The sequence below is a fragment of the Acipenser ruthenus genome, chromosome 11 (assembly GCF_902713425.1).
Source record: "Acipenser ruthenus chromosome 11, fAciRut3.2 maternal haplotype, whole genome shotgun sequence".
Lineage (NCBI taxonomy): Eukaryota > Metazoa > Chordata > Actinopteri > Acipenseriformes > Acipenseridae > Acipenser > Acipenser ruthenus.
In genome coordinates this window covers 27,750,939-27,774,715 of record NC_081199.1, presented here as the reverse complement: position 1 = coordinate 27,774,715, position 23,777 = coordinate 27,750,939, and the positions used below count along the sequence as shown (strand labels likewise).

General features: G+C 39.2%; 1 protein-coding gene across 2 annotated transcripts in view; it reads left to right on the top strand.

Moving 5' to 3' along the window:
• Positions 1–23,777, top strand: part of nrp2a (neuropilin 2a) — a 55,526-nt gene that overhangs the window by 21,908 nt on the left and 9,841 nt on the right. For both annotated transcript variants that reach the window (XM_034044318.3, XM_034044319.3), the window contains exons 5-15: positions 630–785; positions 1,373–1,542; positions 4,637–4,792; positions 12,879–13,023; positions 13,735–14,093; positions 14,331–14,475; positions 18,377–18,478; positions 19,097–19,276; positions 22,111–22,376; positions 22,858–22,954; positions 23,232–23,264. In XM_034044318.3, coding sequence (XP_033900209.1) covers positions 630–785; positions 1,373–1,542; positions 4,637–4,792; positions 12,879–13,023; positions 13,735–14,093; positions 14,331–14,475; positions 18,377–18,478; positions 19,097–19,276; positions 22,111–22,376; positions 22,858–22,954; positions 23,232–23,264 — 1,809 coding nt within the window. The remainder of the gene's footprint in view (positions 1–629; positions 786–1,372; positions 1,543–4,636; positions 4,793–12,878; positions 13,024–13,734; positions 14,094–14,330; positions 14,476–18,376; positions 18,479–19,096; positions 19,277–22,110; positions 22,377–22,857; positions 22,955–23,231; positions 23,265–23,777) is intronic.

Sequence of the window (23,777 nt, the reverse complement as noted above, 5' to 3'; positions counted from 1 at the left end):
CTATCAGTTACTACAATACACAGGGACATATTTTCAAAGCGTTTACTCCAGTCTTTATTAACTCCTATCTATATATCTTGTGTTGTCTTTTTCTGTAATGGACAAATCCTAGGAATTATATTCATATGAAAGTGTTATAGTGTCACATTTTATGTTCTGGTTACAGTGTGTAAATACATGTGTTATATAAATTGTGTGTATATTCTAATATTCATTTTCACATTTTTCTTAATTGGACAATAGATCATATATGAACATATGTAGTAATTTGTATAAAACATTCACTAAATGAATGGGGTATATTTTCATTATACATAGAGTATAGAAAGACATATTTAAATTATAAAAACACATATATTTAAAGTATAAAAAACACATGTAGATTATAAATGGAAACACATAAAATCCTTATATTGAAAATACTATAAAATTGGGCCAATTTAATAACCAATCCGTATATAATTTATATATGAACATATATGTGTACACATAAAAACCAAATGAAGAGAAATTACAGCATATAAGTGTAACATATATTGCTTTTTATATATGTGAAATATAAGGTCTTTCCATATGGGTTCATGTATCATTTTCACTGGAATCCTTTCTCCTCTTGTTTGTGTTACCAGTTGGACCCCTGATTGGACGGTATTGCGGGACCAAGGTGCCCCCAGAGATCCAATCGTCTACCGGCATTGTGTCACTCTCCTTCCACACTGACATGGCGGTCGCAAAGGATGGCTTCTCCGCACAGTACATCATGACACCCAAGGAAGCCACTGAAAGTGAGTACACCTTACCTCAGAAATGCAACAAGGGGGCTTCACAGTCCTACAGTTACAGCTGAGAACAGGGACCTGCTTGTGAATCCTTACCCAGACCCTTCATCGATCCCAGTTGGTGTTAAAGCCATCCATTCATCAGGTACTCGTACTTTGAAAAGCTTTATTGACAACATGCTTTTATACAGCCACTCAGACAAGCTGCTAGCCAAGCAAAGATTAAACAACCAAAAGTAATGAGACTAATTATTTTTACTCTGCCCTTTCCCACCCAGAGGGCAAAAGGTTTTGTTATTGAGCTGTATACATATAGAGTACAACATTTTCTTCTTTACTAATGGGTAAGCCCTTGTGGTTTTACCTACTGTGCAGTAATTGTAAAGTATGTACCACATAGCTTTATACAATACAAACCACAAAGTAATAGTTAATCATTTAAATTTGTAGACAAGGATAAGTAATAGTCTTGTAGACATGGTGTTTTGAGGATATTAGGTTTTTTGTGCATGCTGGGAATTATTTTGGGCTGGGGCATGCTCACTAATATTCCAACAAACGTGGGATACAACATCATTTTCCTCCAATTGCAGCTTTCCACTGTAGCAGTGCTTTCGGCATGGAGTCTGGAAAAATCACTGATGAGCAGATCAGCGCCTCCAGTTCGTTTTACGATGGCCGCTGGTCACCACGACAAGGCAGGCTGAACAACCATGACAACGGCTGGACCCCCGCTGAGGACAGCAACAAGGAATACATTCAGGTACATCTCTCTCCAAATACATATATAATAATAATAATATAATAATAATCTTTATTTTGTATATTGCCTACATGCAAGCATCTCAAAGCATTGAACAATTTAGAAAAATAACACTAAAAACTACAAAACAAAACAAAAATACAACAAATACACAAGCTTGTAGTTAAAAATAGCACCGATTATAAAATAAAACATTGCACAATGACATATGATGAAATGCTTGTACATAGGATGCATTTTTAGTTGTTGATCACATGTGGAAGATTATTACAAAGCCTAGGCTCATAACAGCAATAAGCCCCGTCGCCCATAGAACGAAGCTTAACCTTCGGAATCCTTAACAGACCCGAATTCGCAGAGCGTAGGTTACGTGTGGGAATGTACCTCGTTAACAAATTAGAGATGTAATTTGGGGCCAAGCCATTTAGAGCCTTATAAGTTAGCAGTAAAATTTTAAAATCAAAACTACTCTTGACCAGCAACCAATGCAGAGAGGCAAGAACAGGTGTAATATGAGCACCCAAAATGCGAGCGGTAGAGTTCTGAATGTATTGCAGCCTGCCAACAGCAGCCTTTGAAGCACCGGTAAGCAAAGCATTACAATAATCAAGCCGGGAAGAAACAAAACCATGCACTAGCCTCTCTGCATCGGGCATGGACAAGATAGGGCACAGGCGGGACACCTTATTGACGTAAGAACATAAGAACATAAGAACGTTTACAAACGAGAGGAGGCCATTCGGCCCATCTTGCTCGTTTGGTTGTTAGTAGCTTATTGAACCCAGAATCTCATCAAGCAGCTTCTTGAAGGACCCCAGGGTGTCAGCTTCAACAACATTACAGGAGAGTTGGTTCCAGACCCTCACAATTCTCTCTGTAAAAAAGTGCCTCCTATTTTCTGTTCTGAATGCCCCTTTATCTAATCTCCATTTGTGACCCCTGGTCCTTGCTTCTTTTTTCAAGTAAAAAATGTCCCCTGGGTCGACATTGTCTATACCTTTTAGGATTTTGAATGCTTTTCGTAGATTCCTTCTTCAATTTCAGTATCTCCCATATGATATTTCGAATGCACATTTTTATTGCCCATGTGCAGTACTTTACACTTTTCTCTATTAAATGCCATTTGCCATGTGTCTGCCCAGTTCTGAATGCTGTCTAGATCATTTTGAATGACCTTTGCTGCTGCAACAGTGTTTGCCACTCCTCCTATTTTTGTGTCGTCTGCAAATTTAACAAATTTGCTTACTATACCAGAATCTAAATCATTAATGTAGATAAGGAATAGAAGAGGACCTAAGACTGATCCCTGTGGTACTCCACTGGTTACCTCGCTCCATTTTGAGGTTTCTCCTCTAATCAGTACTTTCTGTTTTCTCCATGTTAACCACTCCCTAATCTGACTGTCTCCCAGGATATTGTTACCATATAGGTAATTTTCCATTTTGGATCTTATTATAGTTTCCATAAGTTTACATATAATATAAGTCAGGCTTATTGGTCTGTAGTTACCTGGTTCGGTTTTGTCTCCCTATGGATATGAGACTCAAAGGTTAGACTGGGGTCAAAAACTACACCCAGATTCCATGACAGTTTCAGAGATAAGTTGTGCTTTAGAACACTTCTAAGAGACAGGAGACTTATCCACCTACAGTACTCCTTTATGCTTAGATGAAAAATGGATAGAAAAAGTCACCATAAGATGTAGCACTAGATTTTCAAAGCTATTTACTCCAAATTGTCTTTGCAAGATTTTTTTCAGATAGTAGAAACACTCTCAATAAAGTTACCAATTAATTATTTGTTTTACAAATGCAAATTATGTTTTTTTTTTCTCAGACAAAAAATGCACTAATGACAATTTGGAGTGCATAGCTTTGAAAATTTAGTCTGCAGTGTCTTGGGTTAATCAATTAACATATTGACCAGGCAAAAGGATTTATAGGTTTATTGCTAGACCACAGTTGACATGGCTAAGTCCAACTTAGCCCAACTAACATGGGGGTGAAAGACATTACCATCAATCCAGTGTGATCTGGATCTCAGGGATGTGCGTGGGGGGGGGGGGGTTGGTGGTGCTTCACTTACATTCAGTTGCTGTCTTGTGTTAGCACCTAGGAAGAAGCCACTGTAAACCTGATCAAAACAGCCGCTGTAAATGCCAGAAATGCAAAGCACAGATCTTCCAGCCTCAGACTCCTCAATGGGATTTGTGTGACATGTGTATGCCTAATGAGGGCGATAGTTAGCGTTGCTTTCAAAATGCAGCAGTAGGCAGCTCAGTATACTGTAAATATGTGACACAGGCAGACTTTGAGGTTGAGGTGGGTTTGCCATTCATGAGGGTGTGAGGGCCCTGATAGCTGTTGTTGCTTAGGCATATAGTTTAATATTGAATTTGAAAGTGTTTCATTTAAATATGTTTTTTTTTTACTAAGGGTTGGGTGGATCTTCTCAAACTGTCTATTTATTATTCATAGCACAATTTAGTACTGCGGCTGTACAATCAACCTTGCGTTACTGGGGAGCACCAAGGCAGTTTTATTTTGCTGGCCAATGGAATGGCCCGATATTGGACAGCAGTATTTTATTTTTTTTTTCATCATAACAGCCTCATGATTGATGAGGGTCATTTCAAGGGAACCATTCCTCTCCTCTATTGATTTTTGTGTCAGTGTCCATTATTTTTCTCACCGGCAAGCTGGGAGGGCTTCAAAAGGCTGGGTCTGACTTATTTATTTAACTTTATTGACATGTGAAATACAGTTTCTTTTTTTTAGCACATTGATTTAAGTCACAGTATCTATTTTCAATATGCAGTTGGAGGCTGTTATTAGCTTTAGTATTTTAAACCATTAGATTAACTACTTAAAAAAGCACAAAATTATGTAATGTTAATGCTCATATGTAATGCATGATATTGCTATGTGAATATTTCCAAACCTTGTACCTCATGCTGGATTCAGTGGGCTTTACCCATAGCGATAGATGAGTAGAAACTAGCATGGTAACTTTGAACTGCCTAAGAATGGACAAAATGGCATCAGGAGAAGGCTGCACATATCTATAACCATCTTCTCCTTTCTAAATCCCACAGGTGGACCTGCTCTTCCTGAAAGTGCTAACAGGTATCGCTACCCAGGGAGCCATCTCCAAGGAGACCAACAAGAGTTACCACATCACCACATTCAAGCTGGAAGTCAGCACCAACGGAGAGGACTGGATGATGTACCGCCACGGCAAGAATCACAAGGTAGAATACTACAGGCAGCTGCCAAGTACAGCTTCTGGCTCAGTCTTTCAAGGGGGAGTGAGTGGTGGTTACCTGGCAACAGCAATGTAAACCGTTTAGCCACCTGTGGATCAAAGGCCTTGGAATACTAAACCCATGCTGAGGAGTAGCTTCCTTTTTAATCCATCACCTATGTCTATATGCTGTGTATCTGCAGCAAACACCGAAGAGGACAGTTTTATCACAACAGGTTTAACTAAATCTCTATTCCTATTAGTGTATAGATCAACAGTAATATACACTAAAGTGTACATTTATATATTTGACTAGCTAGTACCCATCTCTAGTTATTTGTAACCTTTTATTGCTTATCTAACATGCAAATGTATTAGAACACCTCAAGATTTGTCTTTTATAGCCTTTATATACCCTCTGGGTGAGAGAATTTCAGTTTTTGGTCAGTAATCAGTGATATAGAAACAACAGGCACACATGTGTGAAAATGTTAGACCACTTTGTTCTTTAATTAGGCGTCAAACAACTTCTAAAAAGTCTCATGCATTTTACCATTTGTGGCTATGTGTAAGCTTTTCTCTTACTGTTTTAAATGAATCTGTGGCCTATTAAAGTCACAATCACTAATTTGCCTATTTTGACAATTTTCCAAGATTTTCAGTTACAGTAGTTTGATTTCATATGCACTACAAATCAAAGTTAAAGATGTGATGGGGTGTCACACACTACTGTATATATCGGTCTGCATTTATCTATAATTCTCATCCTTTTTTATTTAAATAATATAAACGATAACAGAAAAAAAACCACAAAACTAGACAAACAGAAGGCAATTAGGTGGTGATGACAAGCTATTCCATAAAGTTTTCAAGTAAGCAGCTTATCTCTTTACTGGCAACTTTTGGTAAGTAAGAGTGTAAATTGGAGAAACACAGGCGTACTGCTACTCCAGTTATGGACATGCCCGTTGGGAACCCAGAGGTTACTGTTTTTGCACTCCTTTTCATTTTTTCTCTTTTCTTACACAGTGTTTGTGCTCTGGTATATGGTGTGCCTTGTTCCAAGTGCACGGCCAGTGGGATTTCACTATAATTTACAACCTGCTCAGAGACACGCTCTGATTTCAGCCCTAAGTAATAATGGTCAGGCTGTGAGGCATCTCTGATCACGGGAGAGAGGCGCTAATTAACGGGGACAGGCTTTCTGCACGCCAGCTCTCAGTGGGGCCTCTGGGGCCGTGCCGCACCGAAACCTTGCCACGGAACTCAGCACACCGGTCTGGCCATGCTGGGCTCTGCAATAGCAACACTCCCGGGGGGTCACAACCTACTAATCGTTTCACTGGTAAAAATGCAAGAATTTCCATTATGCTTATTTAATGGGAACTCTGAGATTCGCAAGAGGTGTGGGCAGACTTTTTCAAAGATGAGAAACTCAAGTAATAAATTGGTAAACGTATTTTAGCACAGTGATGAGCTGTTCCAGAGTAGAGCCTTTTAACAGGAGTGGTATATTCCATTTATACCACAGGAATAAGGTTCTACTGTGCTCAAAGTTAGGCCTTATTCCTTTCCTACACCCTAGGATCCTGATTCATCCATTCCCGCAAGACATACTTATTTCCCTTGTGCAAATGGGATCTGGAAATTGTGTGCATCCCCTAAGCTGATCACACCCTTTCCTGCTTTACACAGGTGCTGAGTATCCTGTTTACACCCCCCACTCTTAACAAGAATATGCAAAGGAAATCAAAACGATAATGCTGACAAGTTGCTGACAACAGATTATATTATCTTCCTATTTCCGTTTCCAGAATGCAAAAAGATTCCTTTGACTTCATAACGTTACCACTGCAAACTCACTATAGTGCTAACGTTGCCAGTGCCTAAGTATGCATAGAAATACAACTGCTCCACAGCTGCAACCATTGATCCATAATATTCTACCTGCTGGATATAAGTGCACTGCTTTCACAATATGTTTCAAGTAGTCTGCAAATGCAAGTAATTGATTTTGGAGGACTTTGTTAAAACCATACTTTGGATAAGATTTTTCTTTTTTTTTTTTTTACATAATTAACATGGGTATTCCTGGGAATAACCAAATGTGCAGTGGTCTGTTTTACTTGGAGAAGTTGAAGCTGTTTGCTAAACACATCTTTGTCTGAAGATGTTGTAACTGTGTATCTCTATTTAAGGTGCCATCTGCTAAAGTGATCTGAATGACTGAAAACCATGATTAATATCTGCTGTACAGATGCTGTGTACTCTGACAAAAAACATTCTGTTGTAGTTGAAGGGCATATGGCTACTGCACAAAGTCTGAAAAGTTCAGTACCTTCACCCATCTGATAAGCAAGTCTTTGCGCCCTGGTAATTTAGTCATGCTGTGTTATTGATTCTGCTTTGTGTGCTTTTGGCCTGCTGTCTTGGCAGTAAACTTTAGTTTGCCCTCTTTTTGTATTAGTGAAAAGCAGTTGGTCAAACTGTACTATATAAATGCTGAGCTGTGCTGCTTGCAGTGAAGTTGGTTGCTTTAGCAATTTACTTTCTAACCCAAAGTATAGCATTTAAATAAAATGCTGTTTAGATTATATAAGTAATGTATATATGGATAGTCACACACACACATGCAGTACAAATGTATATGAACCCATTCACATGAACATTATGTATGCTGTAATAAAAAGCCACTCACACACATGAAAGAAACCATGAAATTCTACCTACTCCCAGAAGGGGAAAAGGTTACATGCTGAAGCTCACAGTCCACAGGGTAAACCCGGCACAACTCAGACCTTGAACAGCCTTATATAGTAAAGCAAAGGAACAAACGTGGTGCTGCCGCAGAGCTGGAATTGTAAAACTTGTTGTTTATCACGGCAGCGTGACGGAAGCATTTGAGTTGTTTCATGTCTGGGGTGTTTAGTCTGAGAGCTGCAGTCCATCAGTGTCAGCACGCCACAGACCCCGAGCTTCACATCTTGTTCTCTGCGTTCATTCCAACCCTCACCCCCCCCCCCCCCCCCACCACACACACACACACACACACACACACAATGTAATTCCCCTCCAAGCAGAAACCTTGGCACCAATCCATTTGGAACCAGCTCAAACTGTCAACATCTTCATTGAGAGAGAGAAAAAGAGAGTAGGGGGAGGGGTAATGTTTTCACCAGAGCTGAGAGCACTGACCGCATCTCCCTCTGGTGCTGTCAGCTTTTACAAAAACAGACCGGCAGAGTGCCAACATGAAAGAAGGATAACATACAGACAGATAAAGAGGGAGAGGACCAATTGTGTGAGGGGTAGCCTTACTGTATCTATCCCTGTTTTTGAAGGACCACCTCCCCCTCCCCGTTATTTGTACTCATCACTAATGTTAATAGCACAATCCTTACATTTCATTCCACAGTGATTATTTCTAGTCCCAGAAATATGGCTTATTGAGTTATGAATGTACTACAGGCCCCAAAAAATGAACACTCGGTAGCCTTGCCCCCCTATTGTACTGCAGTTCCTCCATGATTATTCACAGAGAAATTATCAACAGCCACACTTCCAAGCATGGCACAGTTCCCAGTCCCAACCCTACATACAATTCCCCAGATGTATAGCCGAATACCTGGTCTATTCAGTGTTTCAACTGCGTAAACCTGAAAGAGAGTCTTAGATTATTTAGAAACTTGTTGTCTGTAGGGCAAATGTGGAAAGTATGCACACAAAAAGGTTACTGCCACAATTAAAAAAACACACCTTGCGAAATGTTTCTTATAATTTTGCAAGGATAAAAATATGACCATTTCATAATTTTTTTGTGACCTGCATATTTATTTATAGAGAATTGTTTTTGTTGGTGGCCGCAGGGGAAGTATGTTGTTTGGATTTTAAAATACAATTTGTATATAAACCCTGTACATTTATTTTTATTTTTTTATGTATTTTTTCATTTTTTGTTTGCCACACAGTGACCTATAACACTTAATTAACAAGAAAAACCCACACTGCCTTTGTATTGAAATAATTGAACCCTGACCCCTGACTTGCTGGGCAATAATCATTCCTTTGCTCTCTCTTGTAAACGATAATGATCTGATAACACAAACTAAAGGAAATCACGGTGCATTTAGAGTGCCTTGTGTAGAAAGAACCGGGGTCTCTGACCCTACAGGCACTTAGATGTCCTTGCTCTTTTTTCTGCCATTGAGTGGTCTGAATATGGGAATAATGAAGGGGGTGGGGAATGGTTATCAGCTGGCATTTCTGAAGATCCGAGACCCTTCAGACTACATCTGTGCTGACAAGGTGGTCCTCCTCCTCCTAACAGAAGCACTGGCAGATTGGGTTACACTGAAAGAGACGGACAGGCTGGATGTCTTTGATGGGGTTAGGTTACCAAGCTTCTGGCTGGTACTTGTCATGAGGAGGGTGGAGCGGGGAGACTCTCAAGGTCCCAAAGTGTTTAGCTGCGGAGGCGGTGGGAAGGGGGGCTCTCCGATCTGGAGTCGTCTGGACAGGGGGAGGCAAAAGTCATTCACAGTCTTGGAAGATAATCATGTTGGACTGTTAAAATGCAGCTTAGTGTTCGAGACAGACGCAAACAGAGAGGTATCCGTGACATGCAATGGGATCCCCACTTTACCAGTGTGGCGGCAGTTCTATTTTAAAGCTCTTTTTTTATTTGTGGGACCAGTAAAGTCCCACAAACTATTATGCACCCGCTTGATAAATGCAATACTCACAGGCATCTTGCCAATATTTCAGAGTGCCACACACAGTGCTAGGTCATGGCCCTACTGGAGAAAGCAAATATTGTAGGCCCATATTTCAGTTCAGCTATAGTCCATATTTCTAGGTCAAGCCTTTTTTTTCTGGGAAACCTGTGGTTTAATCAGACTTTCAATATATCACAGCTAATAGTTTTCAGTAACAAGGTGGACTGTGAGTAATACACAATATTTGGGGGCCATTATTTAACAATATTATTTCCTTCCAAAAGGATACAAAGACGAGTTAAAATATAGCTGCTGGCTGTCTATTATGTTCACAGCTATTTGGCTCAAATGCATGCCTTTCTTGATGCAAAGACCACTGCTTATTCTCTTGTCACCTCTCAAATATATGACTCTAATGCTCCCCTGATTGCCTAAGCTCTCAGTACTGTTTTGGTCCCCCTGTGATTAGTACTAAATAATATGGATGACTGTCAGGGGAGTTTAGATTCTTGTGCTTCCTTTGGTGGTCAGATGAAGATGACTACATTAGAACCACCCCCCCCCACCCCCCCCCCCCCCCACACACACTATTTAATTCCTCTTCACTTTTAGAAGTTAGAAATACCACTGCCACATGTGTGATTGAAATTGAATGACCATCAAAAACGATACTACCAAGTGAGCTGCAAACTTGAAATTCTTTAATTATTAGGAATGGTAGCATAACACACACACACATGCTGGTTGAACATTCTACAAAGGTGTCCACAACCACCGTCAACATGTTATGTAGAATCGAGCAGCCGAAATATTAAAAGATTTAAACTAAACATTTTGCCGGATAGTGTCTGACCTTCGAATTCCACCAGTGAGCACGCTGACTCTGTAGGTGTCAAGTTGATTTTTTTTAAAGGGAAGTTCTTCTGGTTCTGACCTGATTATACACAAGATAGAATCGCAAACTGCTGAACCTTTGCTATTCCCCAAATTGTAATTAGTCTTTTTAGAATTCCGGATTGCAGGATGAATAATGAGATGACAAGGGCTCTGTAAATAATTCCAGTCCTGAGGGTATATCGTTAAAGACTTTACAGTCTTGACTTAAAGACATTTGTTCCATGAGGTAGAGTAGTTTCAGGCAATGCAGGAATATTCCTAAGCTTACGGGAGTAAGGGGATACTGTAAATACTTGGGAAAGTTCAGAAATTAGTATGTGTTGTTTTCGCTTTCTTGAATTTTTTCAAAACTTTCGCAGGTGATATCCGTCTGTTTAAAAGATTGCCGGCCGCACTTTGTAAATTAGTCAAACAGACAGCCTTGTAGCTGAGCCATACATTTGGTTCTCATATATTTTTTAAAACAGGATATGTGATTAAACAGGAAATAAAATCTAACAGTTTTTTTTTGTTGTTGTCCATTTGTAAGGCATTTGTAGAAGAGTAAACACAGATAATACTATAACAATTATAATTAAAGAAAGTGTATATATATATATATATATATATATATATATATATATATATATATATATATATATATATATATATTTACTTACATAGTTATTTTATATTGAGGAGGCTTGCTGCCACAGGCTTCATGTGTAGCTTATCTGGCAGTTAGGATGTTTTTAGTCAGCTGTTAGCCAGGCGGTAGATGTACTATGTTAACATACTGTGAGAGAGACGAACATTCTGTTTGAGTTTTACATCAATAGATGTTTGATGGGTTGTATAACTTGCATGTGACATGTAGCTTTATCCCAGAAACTATTTCTTCAGACAGCTCTAGTGAAATATTGTTAACCTTCCCCCTCGGAATGATACCCTGTGGATAGATTAGTCCTTTGACACTTGTTAAATATTAAGCATGGGACATATTTCCCATGTTTAGCTGTCAGGTATTTATGTTCATATTCATTTAGATGTTTAACAAAGAAGAAGGCTGACTGTTTGTGCTGGCATTCAGTACTAGTGCTATAGTGTAATTAAAATCAGCAGTCAGTGGTCTAAGCCACGGGTTCCATGTACATATTGATTCGGTATCTGCGCCAACTCCCCCCCCCCCCCCCCCAAATAGTGCAGCTTCTCTCCCTGTCCCATATTGGATTTTTTAAAAGCCCCATGCATTCTCTTGAAGAGTTTGACCCTGTGTCACTCGGATCGATCCAGATGGGATGAGTAACAAGCTGTACATGGGATAAAGTGCTGCTCATTCATTTTCAAAATGAAGTGATTGAAGATGCAAGGATCACGTCGGTCTTCTGTTAGTGGCTATGCAGTTATATGAGTAAGTAAGGAGGTTATACGCATCGATGGGGGGTTAGTTCTTATGTTTTACATTCAAATCCATGTTTAATTATTATTATTATTTTGAGTTTCAATCCCTAAATGTGTGTCCAATGCAAAATATATTTTTAATGGGTTGCTAATGGGTCAAACTATATTGGGACAAAACTTTCGGCTAAAGATTTCTTCAGTCTAATGACAAATGGATGGACTCACCGATCCATGCTTAGGCATGGGAACCATGGTACTGATAAATGGAAATACTTCACGGAAGTCATTCATGTGATTTCCTGTGGGCTGTAGCCACCTGAACACATTTGCTTGAATAATGTATCTGGTCACGTTTGCCCGGCTTTGATTTCAACAGGAACCCAAAGCTCAAGCATAGTCTTTCAACAAGGAATAGATTAACCAATGTGCCAGCTCCCCCCTTAGGCTCTCACATACACGCCATTTCCCTCCTTGTCAGGCTTGGCCAGCTGGCCACTGTTATTGGATACCTTGATGGTCAGTGGTAATGGTGGCACTCAGGATGTACACTGTTCCCTCAGTTCAGTGGAGCAGTACAGCTTCCCTTCTCCCTCTCTCAAGGGCCCACAAACAAAAGGGGACACTATCAGGGCTTGTCATCTTGTCTACACATCACTCAAACATTGCTTGTGATGTGCGTTCCCCAGGAAAATTAACCACAGTTACACTCCCAGGCTGGGAAGTCTGGGAGACATTTCTGTGAAAAGTCTCCATTTACGTCTCCCAATCTTTTCTTTTCATCAAGTTCTTCTCATTTTCATGTGCCTTAATTGCCACGCAGCCTGCTTAAGAGGTTTGGTTGTTTTTGTTTTCATTGTTTTGATCTCTGGTGGAAAATTCCAGGGAAAAAAAAATTGCCATAAACATTTTGATAAATAATCGTCTGCTAGGCTAGAGAGCTGATAAGGGGAAGAGGGATTCTGTTTCAAGTTGTTTTTTCCCAAGGAAAGCAAGTTGTTCATGACATAATAATATTAATAATAATAATAATAATAATAATAATAATAATAATAATAATAATAATAATAATAATAATAATTCAGTTGTTTTTGTTAATTCCAGGTGTTCCATGGGAATACTGACCCTGCAGAAGTGGTTCTCAACAGGATCCCACAGCCAGTTTTGACTCGTTACGTCAGAATCAGACCCCAGGCCTGGCAAAATGGGATTGCTCTTCGATTTGAACTATATGGCTGCCAAAACACAGGTATGTGAGCATTCCAGCACAGGCTCACACACTGCTCCCTTGCTTACACCCATAGCTCTTAAAGATGCTCAGGATTAAGAGTTCAGGAGATCAGGAGAGGGGAATTTATAGAGATACCCATAGGCGGACAGCAGAAACATAAAAACCAGAGCTATAAAAGTAATATAAAGCAGAAGATAAAACATGTTCCTTGTGATTCATTGCAAGTAAAGCTCAGGGATGTAATTTGCTCGATCAATTCTTTTTTTTCCTAAGCCTGAGTTATAGTCCCTACAGGGGGGATTGAGATTAAACTAGGCCTCAGCTACTGCATCATGTATGTAAAAGATCCTTTCTGTGATTGGAAACTGGCAGGCGGATTTGACCTGAGATGATTTAGTAAGCGATGAAAGTTTGGTGCCTCAATATGGTCAGTTTTTACTATTTTTTAGTCGTTCCTGTTCTGGAAATTCCTTTTTTTAAATTGAGATCAAAGGCAAGTAAGCGTTGAGTATATATTAATTAAAACATTTTACAGATTTTCTGTCTAAATTTACTAAATTATATTTTGTACAAAGTATACTATATTGTTGAACACAGTAACTTCTCTTCAGCTCAAACTTATTGAAATTGCTCATTGTTTTCCCTGATAGGAGCTTGGATTTCGAAACCCTCCACTCTGTAATGTATGTAGGCATCCTTCTCTCACACTCTCCTCTTCTCCCAACCCAGACATTCCCTGCACTGAAATGCAGGGCATGCTTTCCGGCCTCATTCCTGACTCCCAGATCACCGCCTCCTCGGCTCGGGACATCCACTGGTCCTCGGGAGCTGCCCGTCTTGTGGCTAGCCGCTCTGGGTGGTTCCCTAGACTTCCACAGCCCATTGCAGGGGAGGAGTGGCTGCAGGCAGATCTGGGGGTACCCAAGACTGTGACGGGGGTCATCATCCAGGGGGCTCGCGGAGGGTCTGTCAGCGAGGGCAGCACCACAGTGGAGAACCGCGCCTTTGTTAGGAAGTTCCGCGTGGCTCACAGCATGAACGGCAAGGACTGGGACTTCATTATGGACCAGAGGACCATGCAGCCTAAGGTGAGTGAGGACGGGTTTCTTTAGTGCATTTGTGAGCACGTACAGCTTTGTATATATGAAATATGCAATCGTAATAATTACAATATTGAAATTCCATTGAAAGTGTTTACTTTAATTAGCTCCTATTGCTTTTGCCATCTTTACTATTGATTTACTTAAACTAAACGGTGCTTTATAAATACAGTATGTTCAGAGAAGTCACTTACACTGTAAGTCATTCGATCCATCTTATTCCAGATGTTTGAAGGGAACACACATTACGACACCCCGGAGATCCGTCGATTCAGCCCGGTGCCGGCTCAGTATGTCCGCGTGTATCCAGAGAGGTGGTCCCCTGCTGGAATCGGAATGAGGCTGGAAGTGCTGGGCTGCGATCTGTTGGGTAAGACATAGAGACCTCTTTAGCAGTTTTTTGTGCGCTTTCTTGCCCATTAAAAACAACTTTATGGATTTAACAAGTGACAACAGCATAGCTGTAAAACTGAATTTAAAAAGAAAAACGCTCAAACAGATCCCTTCTAATTCCTCAGCGACTTTCATTTCATTTCTCTTTAAAAAAAAGTTATTTTAATAGGTTTTGTAGCTATAACAGTGTGGACAGTGATTTCCTATTCCAATTTAAGCCATTAAAAAAAAAAAAGATTCTAAATCTTCTAAGCGACTGAATAACATCCCTTTCGTTGGCGTTATTGCCTTTTAAGTACATAATGTCAACAACATTGACGAGTTTTAAAATGGGGCCCGGCAGCTAAACTGTAAGCCTGAGAAGCTTCCCTGTTGTAATGTTTAAGTATGGTAATCATTTGTTCCAGGGCTGCATACCAGATGCTGGGGATAGGGGGGAAGCCTTTTCATTTCAAAACTGCATCTATAGACGACTAGGCTTTCACAGTTCATATCTTGGGAAGCTGTGGAATGAATGAGGCCTGTTATCAATCTGCAGTGAACTAACTCCCCTCAATTCATAGTCAGTAATCCACAGGGATCCCTGCAGTCAGACAAGGTACCTTTTAGTGGCACTGTCTGCAGCGATCATGTGGCTTTAGTTCACAAAATACTCACTGTGCCTGCACTAAACAAGGGAGGAAGTTTCTTTCTGAGGAAGCAAATGGAGAGGCCCAAATACTTTGGGAAGCATTAGGAAATCACAATGGAAATATAGTGTTGCTCTAGGGGAGGGAGACTGGCTGAAAAGAAAATCTGTTGTGAGCAATGGATCACTCCACACTTTCTCACTTGTGATTCTCCATGTGGTCCAGAAGAGCAGGAAATGAACCAAGCAAGCATGGCTGCTTTCACAGATCTCAATCAACAGTAATCTTAGATGAGATTAGTGCTAATCAGGGTCTGTGGAACCAGCCAGTAGTGAGAGCCTTAGTTAAAAGTCTTAAGCAAAGACACCTGTACTATGTTATGCACTTCAGTTCAATATCTGTTATTATTATTATTATTGTTTAATTTAGAACAGCTTGTTTATATCAAAGCTTAAGTACCGGTATTTACATTAGCTATGGGATTAATTTGATCAGGATTCCCTGGTTCTTTAGAATCCTCTAATAAATGCTGCTGTGGTTTATCCCGGTCGAGTATAGGTTGATCAAATCAACCCCTAAGTATGCTTATCTTTATTTGGAACTTTCTACATCCATCTTCTCACATATTTTTTTCAATTTTTTAATTTTGAAATAGGGTAGTAATTGTGTTTGTACTCTCTCCTAGTATTTCTATTTCACAATTAAACTGTTTATACTCTATATAAATAAAGCTTATATAAATAAACTGATGAAGCGCTCACACGCACCTCTGAACAATGCTGTTATAAACTACAGCCCTCTAGGAATTCATTGTGTAAGCAGAAGCCAGAACCTGAGGACTTTCCAATGTTGAGCTCAAGGCAGACGCACAACTTCAGTTGTCAGTGAGCACCAGTGCGCTTACTTAATATTTTCCCAGGATGCTGTTTTCTAGAAGTAATGGGATGGAAAGACAAGCTCTTTAACGTGCAGGATGTAATCATTTTATTTTTGTTGCGAAGCCAAAGCCTAGTTGATCAAATTCCAGATTAATGATATGAACAGAGATATCCATTAATAATAAGGAGTGGCAAATTTCCAGATAAAATACAAATACAAATAACAAATTGTGTGGAAAAGTCTGTTTTTCTTCAGTGATTTACATTGTAGATGACACCATATCCGCACAGTCATATTTTATAAAAGGCCTTAGCCTTTGAAGTGCTGGACAGCTGTTTCTGCTTAAATATTGACAGGGTATAGCACAAAGTTAACACTATCTTTAGATTGTCTTTAAACGTTGTTTGAGCAGGAGAACTAGTTTTCGTGTCGTATTCTCATGTACCCCTTCTCACCTTAGAAAGTTCCCTTCCTCCCACCTTAAGAGTAACAGTTGTTTACAGTTGCATTTTACAGTTGCGGCCTGCTTCAAAAGGCATATTTATGGGTTGATTGATCTTGTTCAGTAGGTCGTCACAGGAGCTGCTGCAACCTAATACAGTCAGCTCAGATAAAAAGGAAACAGAATGAAAAATGATAATTAATATTAATATTAATATTACTCTAATAAAGATTAGATATCCTGTCTACCCAACTATATGTATAATTCTCGTTCCAAACTAGAAAAGGGCAGATATAGTACTGTGTGATGGTAATGTGCCAGATTATAAGAAGATTTATGAAGGCTTTCTACATAATAGATTTTTTTTTTAGTTGTACCTTCTTGTGAAGAAAATGCAGTGTCAGTCCCTTTGTAGTTGTACCTCCAGACAGTTTTCAGAAGCGATGGGATTGTGAAGGAGAAGCACGGAGAGCTGCTCCCATTGGCAGCTGCATCCTCCTGGGCCTGCATGTGGTTCCAATTGATCGCCTTTCAAAATACAAATGCAGAATTATTGTGTGGAAAGTGGATGTTATGTCAGCCATCTCTCCTTTTGTTGAAAAAAAATGTAATCTGAGCCTTGGGAGTGGGTCAAAAAGCTAAACAGCGGATTTTAACTCTTGAATTATTATAAATCTCTCGCCGTGTGCTATAAAATATGTTGGAAGAATGTTTCTTCTATATTTTTCTGCTATATATACCATATTATATATATTATATACAATTAACTACACTTTTCCAGGAAAAAGGAAAAGCTGTTCTCTCAGTTCTGTACAATAAACAATATGCCACACTGTTTATACACACATACTGTTTGAAGGGATTGTCATAATGATACATTGGAGAAGATTTATCAAATTAGCCTGCCTGGTTTTTTTCTTTCTTACCGGTGACAGACCTGTGACATAGGACCGGGGATGTAGGCTTCTGGAAATGTTGCTAAAGGTCAGATTGTTTATTTTGTGATAGCACCTGACCTTTACATTGTATAGAAGAAGTTCAAATTAATATTAATCATGACTTATTTTATGTTAAACCCTGGTCTTACATTAATATTGTATGGAGTGGTAATGTCAGTCTTTGAGCTGAATGGAGGGGATTCTGCTCTTGTTCTTTCACAGTGCAGGCAGTACCACCTTCTAAAGGGGGTTAATTACATCTCGAAAGGGCATGCCATTAATACGTTTTTATGTCACGGTATTACCAGCAGTTATTCTGCCTTTTCTCTCTCTTTTTTTAAATGCAGTTTAGTTTTTTCGGTTTTAGTTTTAAACAGTTACGCAATACAACTCATTGAAAACAAAAGCAAGCCTTTTTTTCCCAGCTTTGAACAGTTAATATTTTTTAAACCTGTAAAGTACATCTGATTTACAGAACTTTAAGTGCTATTCCATCGTCAGGGACAGGGTCCTTGAGCTAGAAAGTTTTTTTTTCTTTTCTGATTTTGGCTGTGGATAATACATAGGTACTGTATAAACTTGCATGCCCATTATGGTTTGATTATAAAAATGTATATTACCAAAAGAAAGTGATTAGGGAGATTACATTTTTTTTAATTTTATTTTTATTTTAATCTTGACGGCATATACCGTTCGTATATGAGGTATTCATGAAGTTTTCATACCCCCCAACTCCTAAAAGCGCTTTTTTTGTTTTGTTTTGTCATGAAAAAAATCCCACTTGCATTTGAGGGGAATGTTTAATCTGCAAAGACGTTATCATTTATTTCTCTTGTTTATACAAAGCCTTCCCACCTGCTGGGGAATTATTCATTGTGAATCAAAAGCGCATACTGGGTGTTTTTTTTTATAGGGGGGGGGGCATTACTAAAAAGTCACACGTTTCTTTAAATGCAAACTGATCTAAACTGAAGTTTGGTTTGTTTTCAGAAACCACCTCCTCTGCTGAAACCCTGACGCCGACCATGCGAAACGAAGACATCACGACAGAGCCTCCGTGTCACAGTGACCCCTTGGGCTGCGTCACACAAGGTGACTTTTCAAACGGTCTTGATATACGGGCAGTGATAATGTAATACACCACTGTGTAGTTAAGCAGCACCCAGCGCAAAACGCAGGAGGTTATATGACAATAGCTCTGATAGTTATATATAGTTATATGACGATAGCTCTGTCCCTCTTTACTGGTGAGCTGTGGTACATTCTGTTTCTAACTTATTGCTGAGTATATTATCGATTAGACCATTACAATCAGGAGAAGCATGTGTCTCCTCCTGTCAAAACACAAAAATGCAGATTTTTGAATGATACAGAAACATATAATAACAGCCAACTTGTGAATTCTAATTATCCAGATCTGGGGCCCTGTGCTAATGTATGCCTTAAACAGCTGTTATTGCTAAGGGGAGTCTATTTCTTACATCGCTTATAAAAAAAGATTATATATATATTATAAGAAAATATATATTATTATTATTATTATTATTATTATTATTATTATTATTATTATTATTATTATTATTATTATTATCAGGAGTCTGGCCCCATCAGGCCCATATGTATACATTTCAAACAAGAGTTTTAGGTCTCTAATCAGCCTGTGATAATTTTCTAATGGATTTTTTTTTCTACTTTCTGTTCTGCAAACAGCCCCGGAATTTACTGACTTCACTTACAGCTTCAGCTGCAAGTTTGGCAGCATTGAGACAAACGACTTCTGCGGCTGGTCTCATGACCCTTCATCTGACTTCAACTGGGCCTTTCACCCACGTGGGACTGGTGGGACTCTGGGCGCTGGGCCCAGCCAGGACCACCTCTTGGGTTCAAATGGTGAGCGACTGTTACTGCAGCCAGGGCTTGAGCCATGTGTCTCACTGAAGCAGGCCTTGCGGTAAAGGGACTTGTGACTTAGTGAACAATTTTAACTGTCACCTTATGGATGCTACATTGAAAAGCAACTTTAGTTGGTGAAATGTCAAACTATGTAAAAAAGAGAATGGGGGTGTGTACCCTGAGGGGAAAAAGGAAAAATGACTGTTATACTATTATATTACCAGTTTCGTATTCACGGCTGGTCCAAGACTATTATTACCCTTTCACCTTCATCCCAACATGAATAGCTTTATAGGTTAAGCTGTAAAAGGCAGCTTTTGTGTTTTACTTATTTCCTTTTTGTTTTAGAAGATAGCCATTTTGGATGCAGGCCTTGACCTGACATTTGCATGACATTCATATTTATTTTAATTGCTTTTAAAACCAAGCAGCCTCCAAATGCTGTGCTGTTTCATTGTCTACTAAGACGTGCTGGAGCGCTTTTCTTATTCTCCAGCGGAATTCTTTTAGAGATTCAATTCCCTTCAAACTAATGAAGCTCATCGCCGTCGGTGTCAGAGCCTCAGATCACAATTAGAGAGGCTGCCTTGGCTTCCTACAGGTTTCTGTCTCAGCCCCTGTCAGCATAATAATGTTTAATTAATGTAAACCCTTCAGAGGAAGTGAGAAGCAGTTTCCTTCTTTATGACCGAACTTTTCAATTCCCATCCACTGGGATCCCGTAATTGTTCTCCTTTTTTTTTCCAATAATAAGACTTTAACGTCTGTACAAATGTTTGACTGGCCCTGTTTTTAGGTCCTGCATCATCTGTTCCTTTTCTCTTAAACCGCTTGTTAACCACCTGAGAGCTTGCTAGTCATACTCTTTCTGTGAAAGCGGTCTGGGTTCCATATGTTAGGGCTGAAATCTCTATAAAAGAAAAGAAAAACAGATTGTAAAGTCTTTCCCAAACCTATTCAATACTTCAGGGCATGTACTTACGTCAGAAAATTTGGGTGTCAACATGCTAGTTATATCCTACCCAACAATAGCATTTTTCTTCCAAGCTTTTAATCTAAATACCCATTTATAGCTTAGGTTAGTACCCAGACAATGCTTTCAAGCCGTGTTTTTGTTCACTTATCTTTGGCGAAATTTCCATGATGATAATAGCTAATTTTCTAGAACTGTGCAAGTCTTTCAGACACTTTAGGGAAGCTGTGACCCTCGCTGTGCTAATCTGAAGAATTCCCAGATGGTTAGGATGGTCATGGGGCTAGTGGAGTGGGAATTTTCTTTCTCACTAATTAAGTTCTGTAGCAAGGAGATCAATGGAAAAGAAAATTAACCCCCCCACATTGTTCACATTTGCCCTACAGATACCTTGGAGGCTGACAACTTCCTAAAAAGCAATGCATAATTAGGCACCCTTTATTAATCTAAAAAAGTTTTCAATCAGTGTTTTCCACCATCTAATCAATAAATCACTGGACTACCATATATCTCCAGTTGGCCGCCTACTCACATTTGATAGTTTACAGCAGGTTCTACAGCAGGAACTGCTAGAAGAATCCTGCTCCTTCCTAATTACACATGTTGCATTGCACGTGTGTATGGAGCACCACAGAATCAACAACAGTAGGCATTACAGCACACTTTCTGTCAAATGGTGAGCTTCTTGTAAACAGGATACAAAGACACGCTTGGTGGTCAGACATCAGACAGAAGATGTGTGGGTGATAAACGATTGTTTTTTCCAGTGATAAATGAATGGGAAACAAAATAACTGTATACTATTTAAAATGTTATTCATTAAAACATTTTATCACAAAAATAGCAATGACAAGCAAAATAGTTCATATCTCAAGAAAAGAATCTTAGTTTGATCAATTTTGCCTACAAGTCATCTATGAGGTTACACAAGGTTTTTAAAAATTAAATCAGATAACAGCTTAGCTGTCCCTGTGGATGAAAAAAACATTTTTTAGGGAGCAACCTAGGCTTTGATTAGATTTGCAGAGAGGGAGTGTAAGTTAATCATATTTGTAGTTTTTCAAGCCCTTTTTCAAGGCTCTCGGTTATAACGCGCCTTGGATATAACGCTCCTACAGCATGTCCCCCGATTCCCTATACTAGTGATTCATGCAATATTTCTACAGTAAATACAGTATAGATGTTGTTCACACTGTAAACAACTTCTCTGTCTAACTTCCGTTTATGTCTCTCACTTTTGATACAGTATCTAAACTGAAGAAAAGCTGCGCTGGCACTTTATAACACAGACATCTTATTCAGCATTCGTTTTATAACTAAATAAATATTAGGCCTATTACGTAGTTATCTTTCCGAATGTATTTACTTTTTTGCTGCGAGAGGAGCTGCGGCTTTCTCCGGGAGACGAGACGCTTCAGTTTCGCTTCAGTCCCACTCTGGCAGCCGAACCTGGGGCGTGCCCATTCCCTCTTCCCCTCTCCCAACCCGCTCTCCTTCTCACACTTGGTTTGCTTATCTGTCGCTTCGAACTGAACTGCCGACCACCATTTAGCCAGGCTATTTATAGTTTAAAAAACTGGTAATTGAAATGATCCATGAGTGGGAATGTTACCTTTTTTTTTTTTTTTTTTTGTAAATAATATAGCGTTGATCACATGGTTAATTCACAGAAAGTTACATTTTTGCTTCACCATATGTGCATTATAGAGAGGGAGTTATTTTATGTTTGTATTTTAGTCATATGTGTGTTGTTATGTGTCCCGCAGCACCCCCACCCTCTCCCTCATTTATAACGCGCTTATATATATATATATATATATATATATATATATATACATACATACTATTTTTCTTTCAGAAAATGGCAACTATTTGTATGTGGAAGCTAGCCAGAAGACAGAAGGGCTTCGTGCTAAGTTGCTCAGCCCCCCAGTTTCCGCTGTTGGGGGGCAGCTCTGCATGGTGTTCTGGTACCACATGAGGGGGGCCAACGTGGGAACCCTTCGTGTGTTGATGAGTGAAACTGACCAACAAGAGACCACTCTGTGGTCTGTGAGGGGCGACCAGGGCAGTGAGTGGAGGGAAGGAAGAACCGTACTTCCCGAGTCCCCCAAGGAATACCAGGTACAGCATTAGCAACGACTGCAGCCCTTTGTCTCCCAAGCTAACCATATGCTAGCAACAAGACATGTCTTGTATTTGATAACCATGAAGCACTAATGTCTACACTGTATGAATTACAAAGGATTATACTGTTGACTGTCATATATATTAACTATCTGGGCAGCAGTGTGGAGTAGTGGTTAGGGCGCTGGACTCTTGACCAGAGGGTGGGGGACGCTGCTGCTGTACCCTTGAGCAAGGTACTTTACCTAGATTGCTCCAGTAAAACCCCAAATGTATAAATGGGTAATTGTATGTAAAAAAAAATAATGTGATATCTGTATAATGTGATATCTTGTAACAATTGTAAGTTGCCCTGGATAAGGTGTCTGCTAAGAAATAAATAATACTGAATGGCTTAGAGGCCTTGACAAGCTTTTAAAATGTAGTGCCTCTATGTTCTGCTTGCTGGCTGACGTCTTCTTTTCATTCTTCTTGTCAGATTGTGATGGAGGCGGATATAGACCGTGGATTCAAAGGAGATATTGCAATTGATAATATTCACATATCAACCAGCATCCCAGTTAACGAATGCACTCGTAAGTACACAAATGATTGGATGGTGCATTTTTAAAGGAATTCCTACAGCCTTGCTGATTTCAAATCAGGCAAAAAAAAATTAATAAAATAAAAACATGGCAAGCCTAATTATTTTATAATGTAAAATATGTTTAGGATATAGTTTACAAGTAGAAAAACAGTTGTTTAAAGTAAGATGTTCCTAACATTGTTGTATCTTTGTTGTAAATGTATTTTTAATATGTTTATTTGATTCACTTTCTTAAAAATATTCTCTTTGTTTTTGTTTTTTTTCAGAACCCTTCACAGCCTTTCACCCTGAAACCACAGGTAAGCTTCCATTTTGCATAATTAATTTACTGTATTTTTACTTGTCCTTGTGCTTATAGCTAAATATGTGGTGCAGTTGTAAAATGGCAGGGGCTGTTTTGCTATGCTGGCTTATGTAGTGTAACTACATTAATCCATTGACAAAGCTTTGGTCCTGCAGCTACAGCAGCAAACAATACCCTCAAAGTCTGACATTTTTCTTATATAAGAGACAAATGATCTGAAATGAGTCAAGAACATGACCTATTCTTAAAGTTTGTTGGTTTATAAAACAAGCACGCAAGTCTCAAGTTTAGCATCACAGGGCAATGAAATCATTTGCTGTTAAGACTGGCATGTACATAAAAGGAGATGGTGCATGCTGCAGAGTTTGTATTCCCAGCTATTGGATGTTATACCCACTTCTATAAAGAAAAAAGAAAACGCAAGCTTGTCTCCCTGATACAGCTAATAATTGTTGGTCCACAGTTTTTATTAGATAGGCACAAAAGACATATTAACAGTGCATGTATT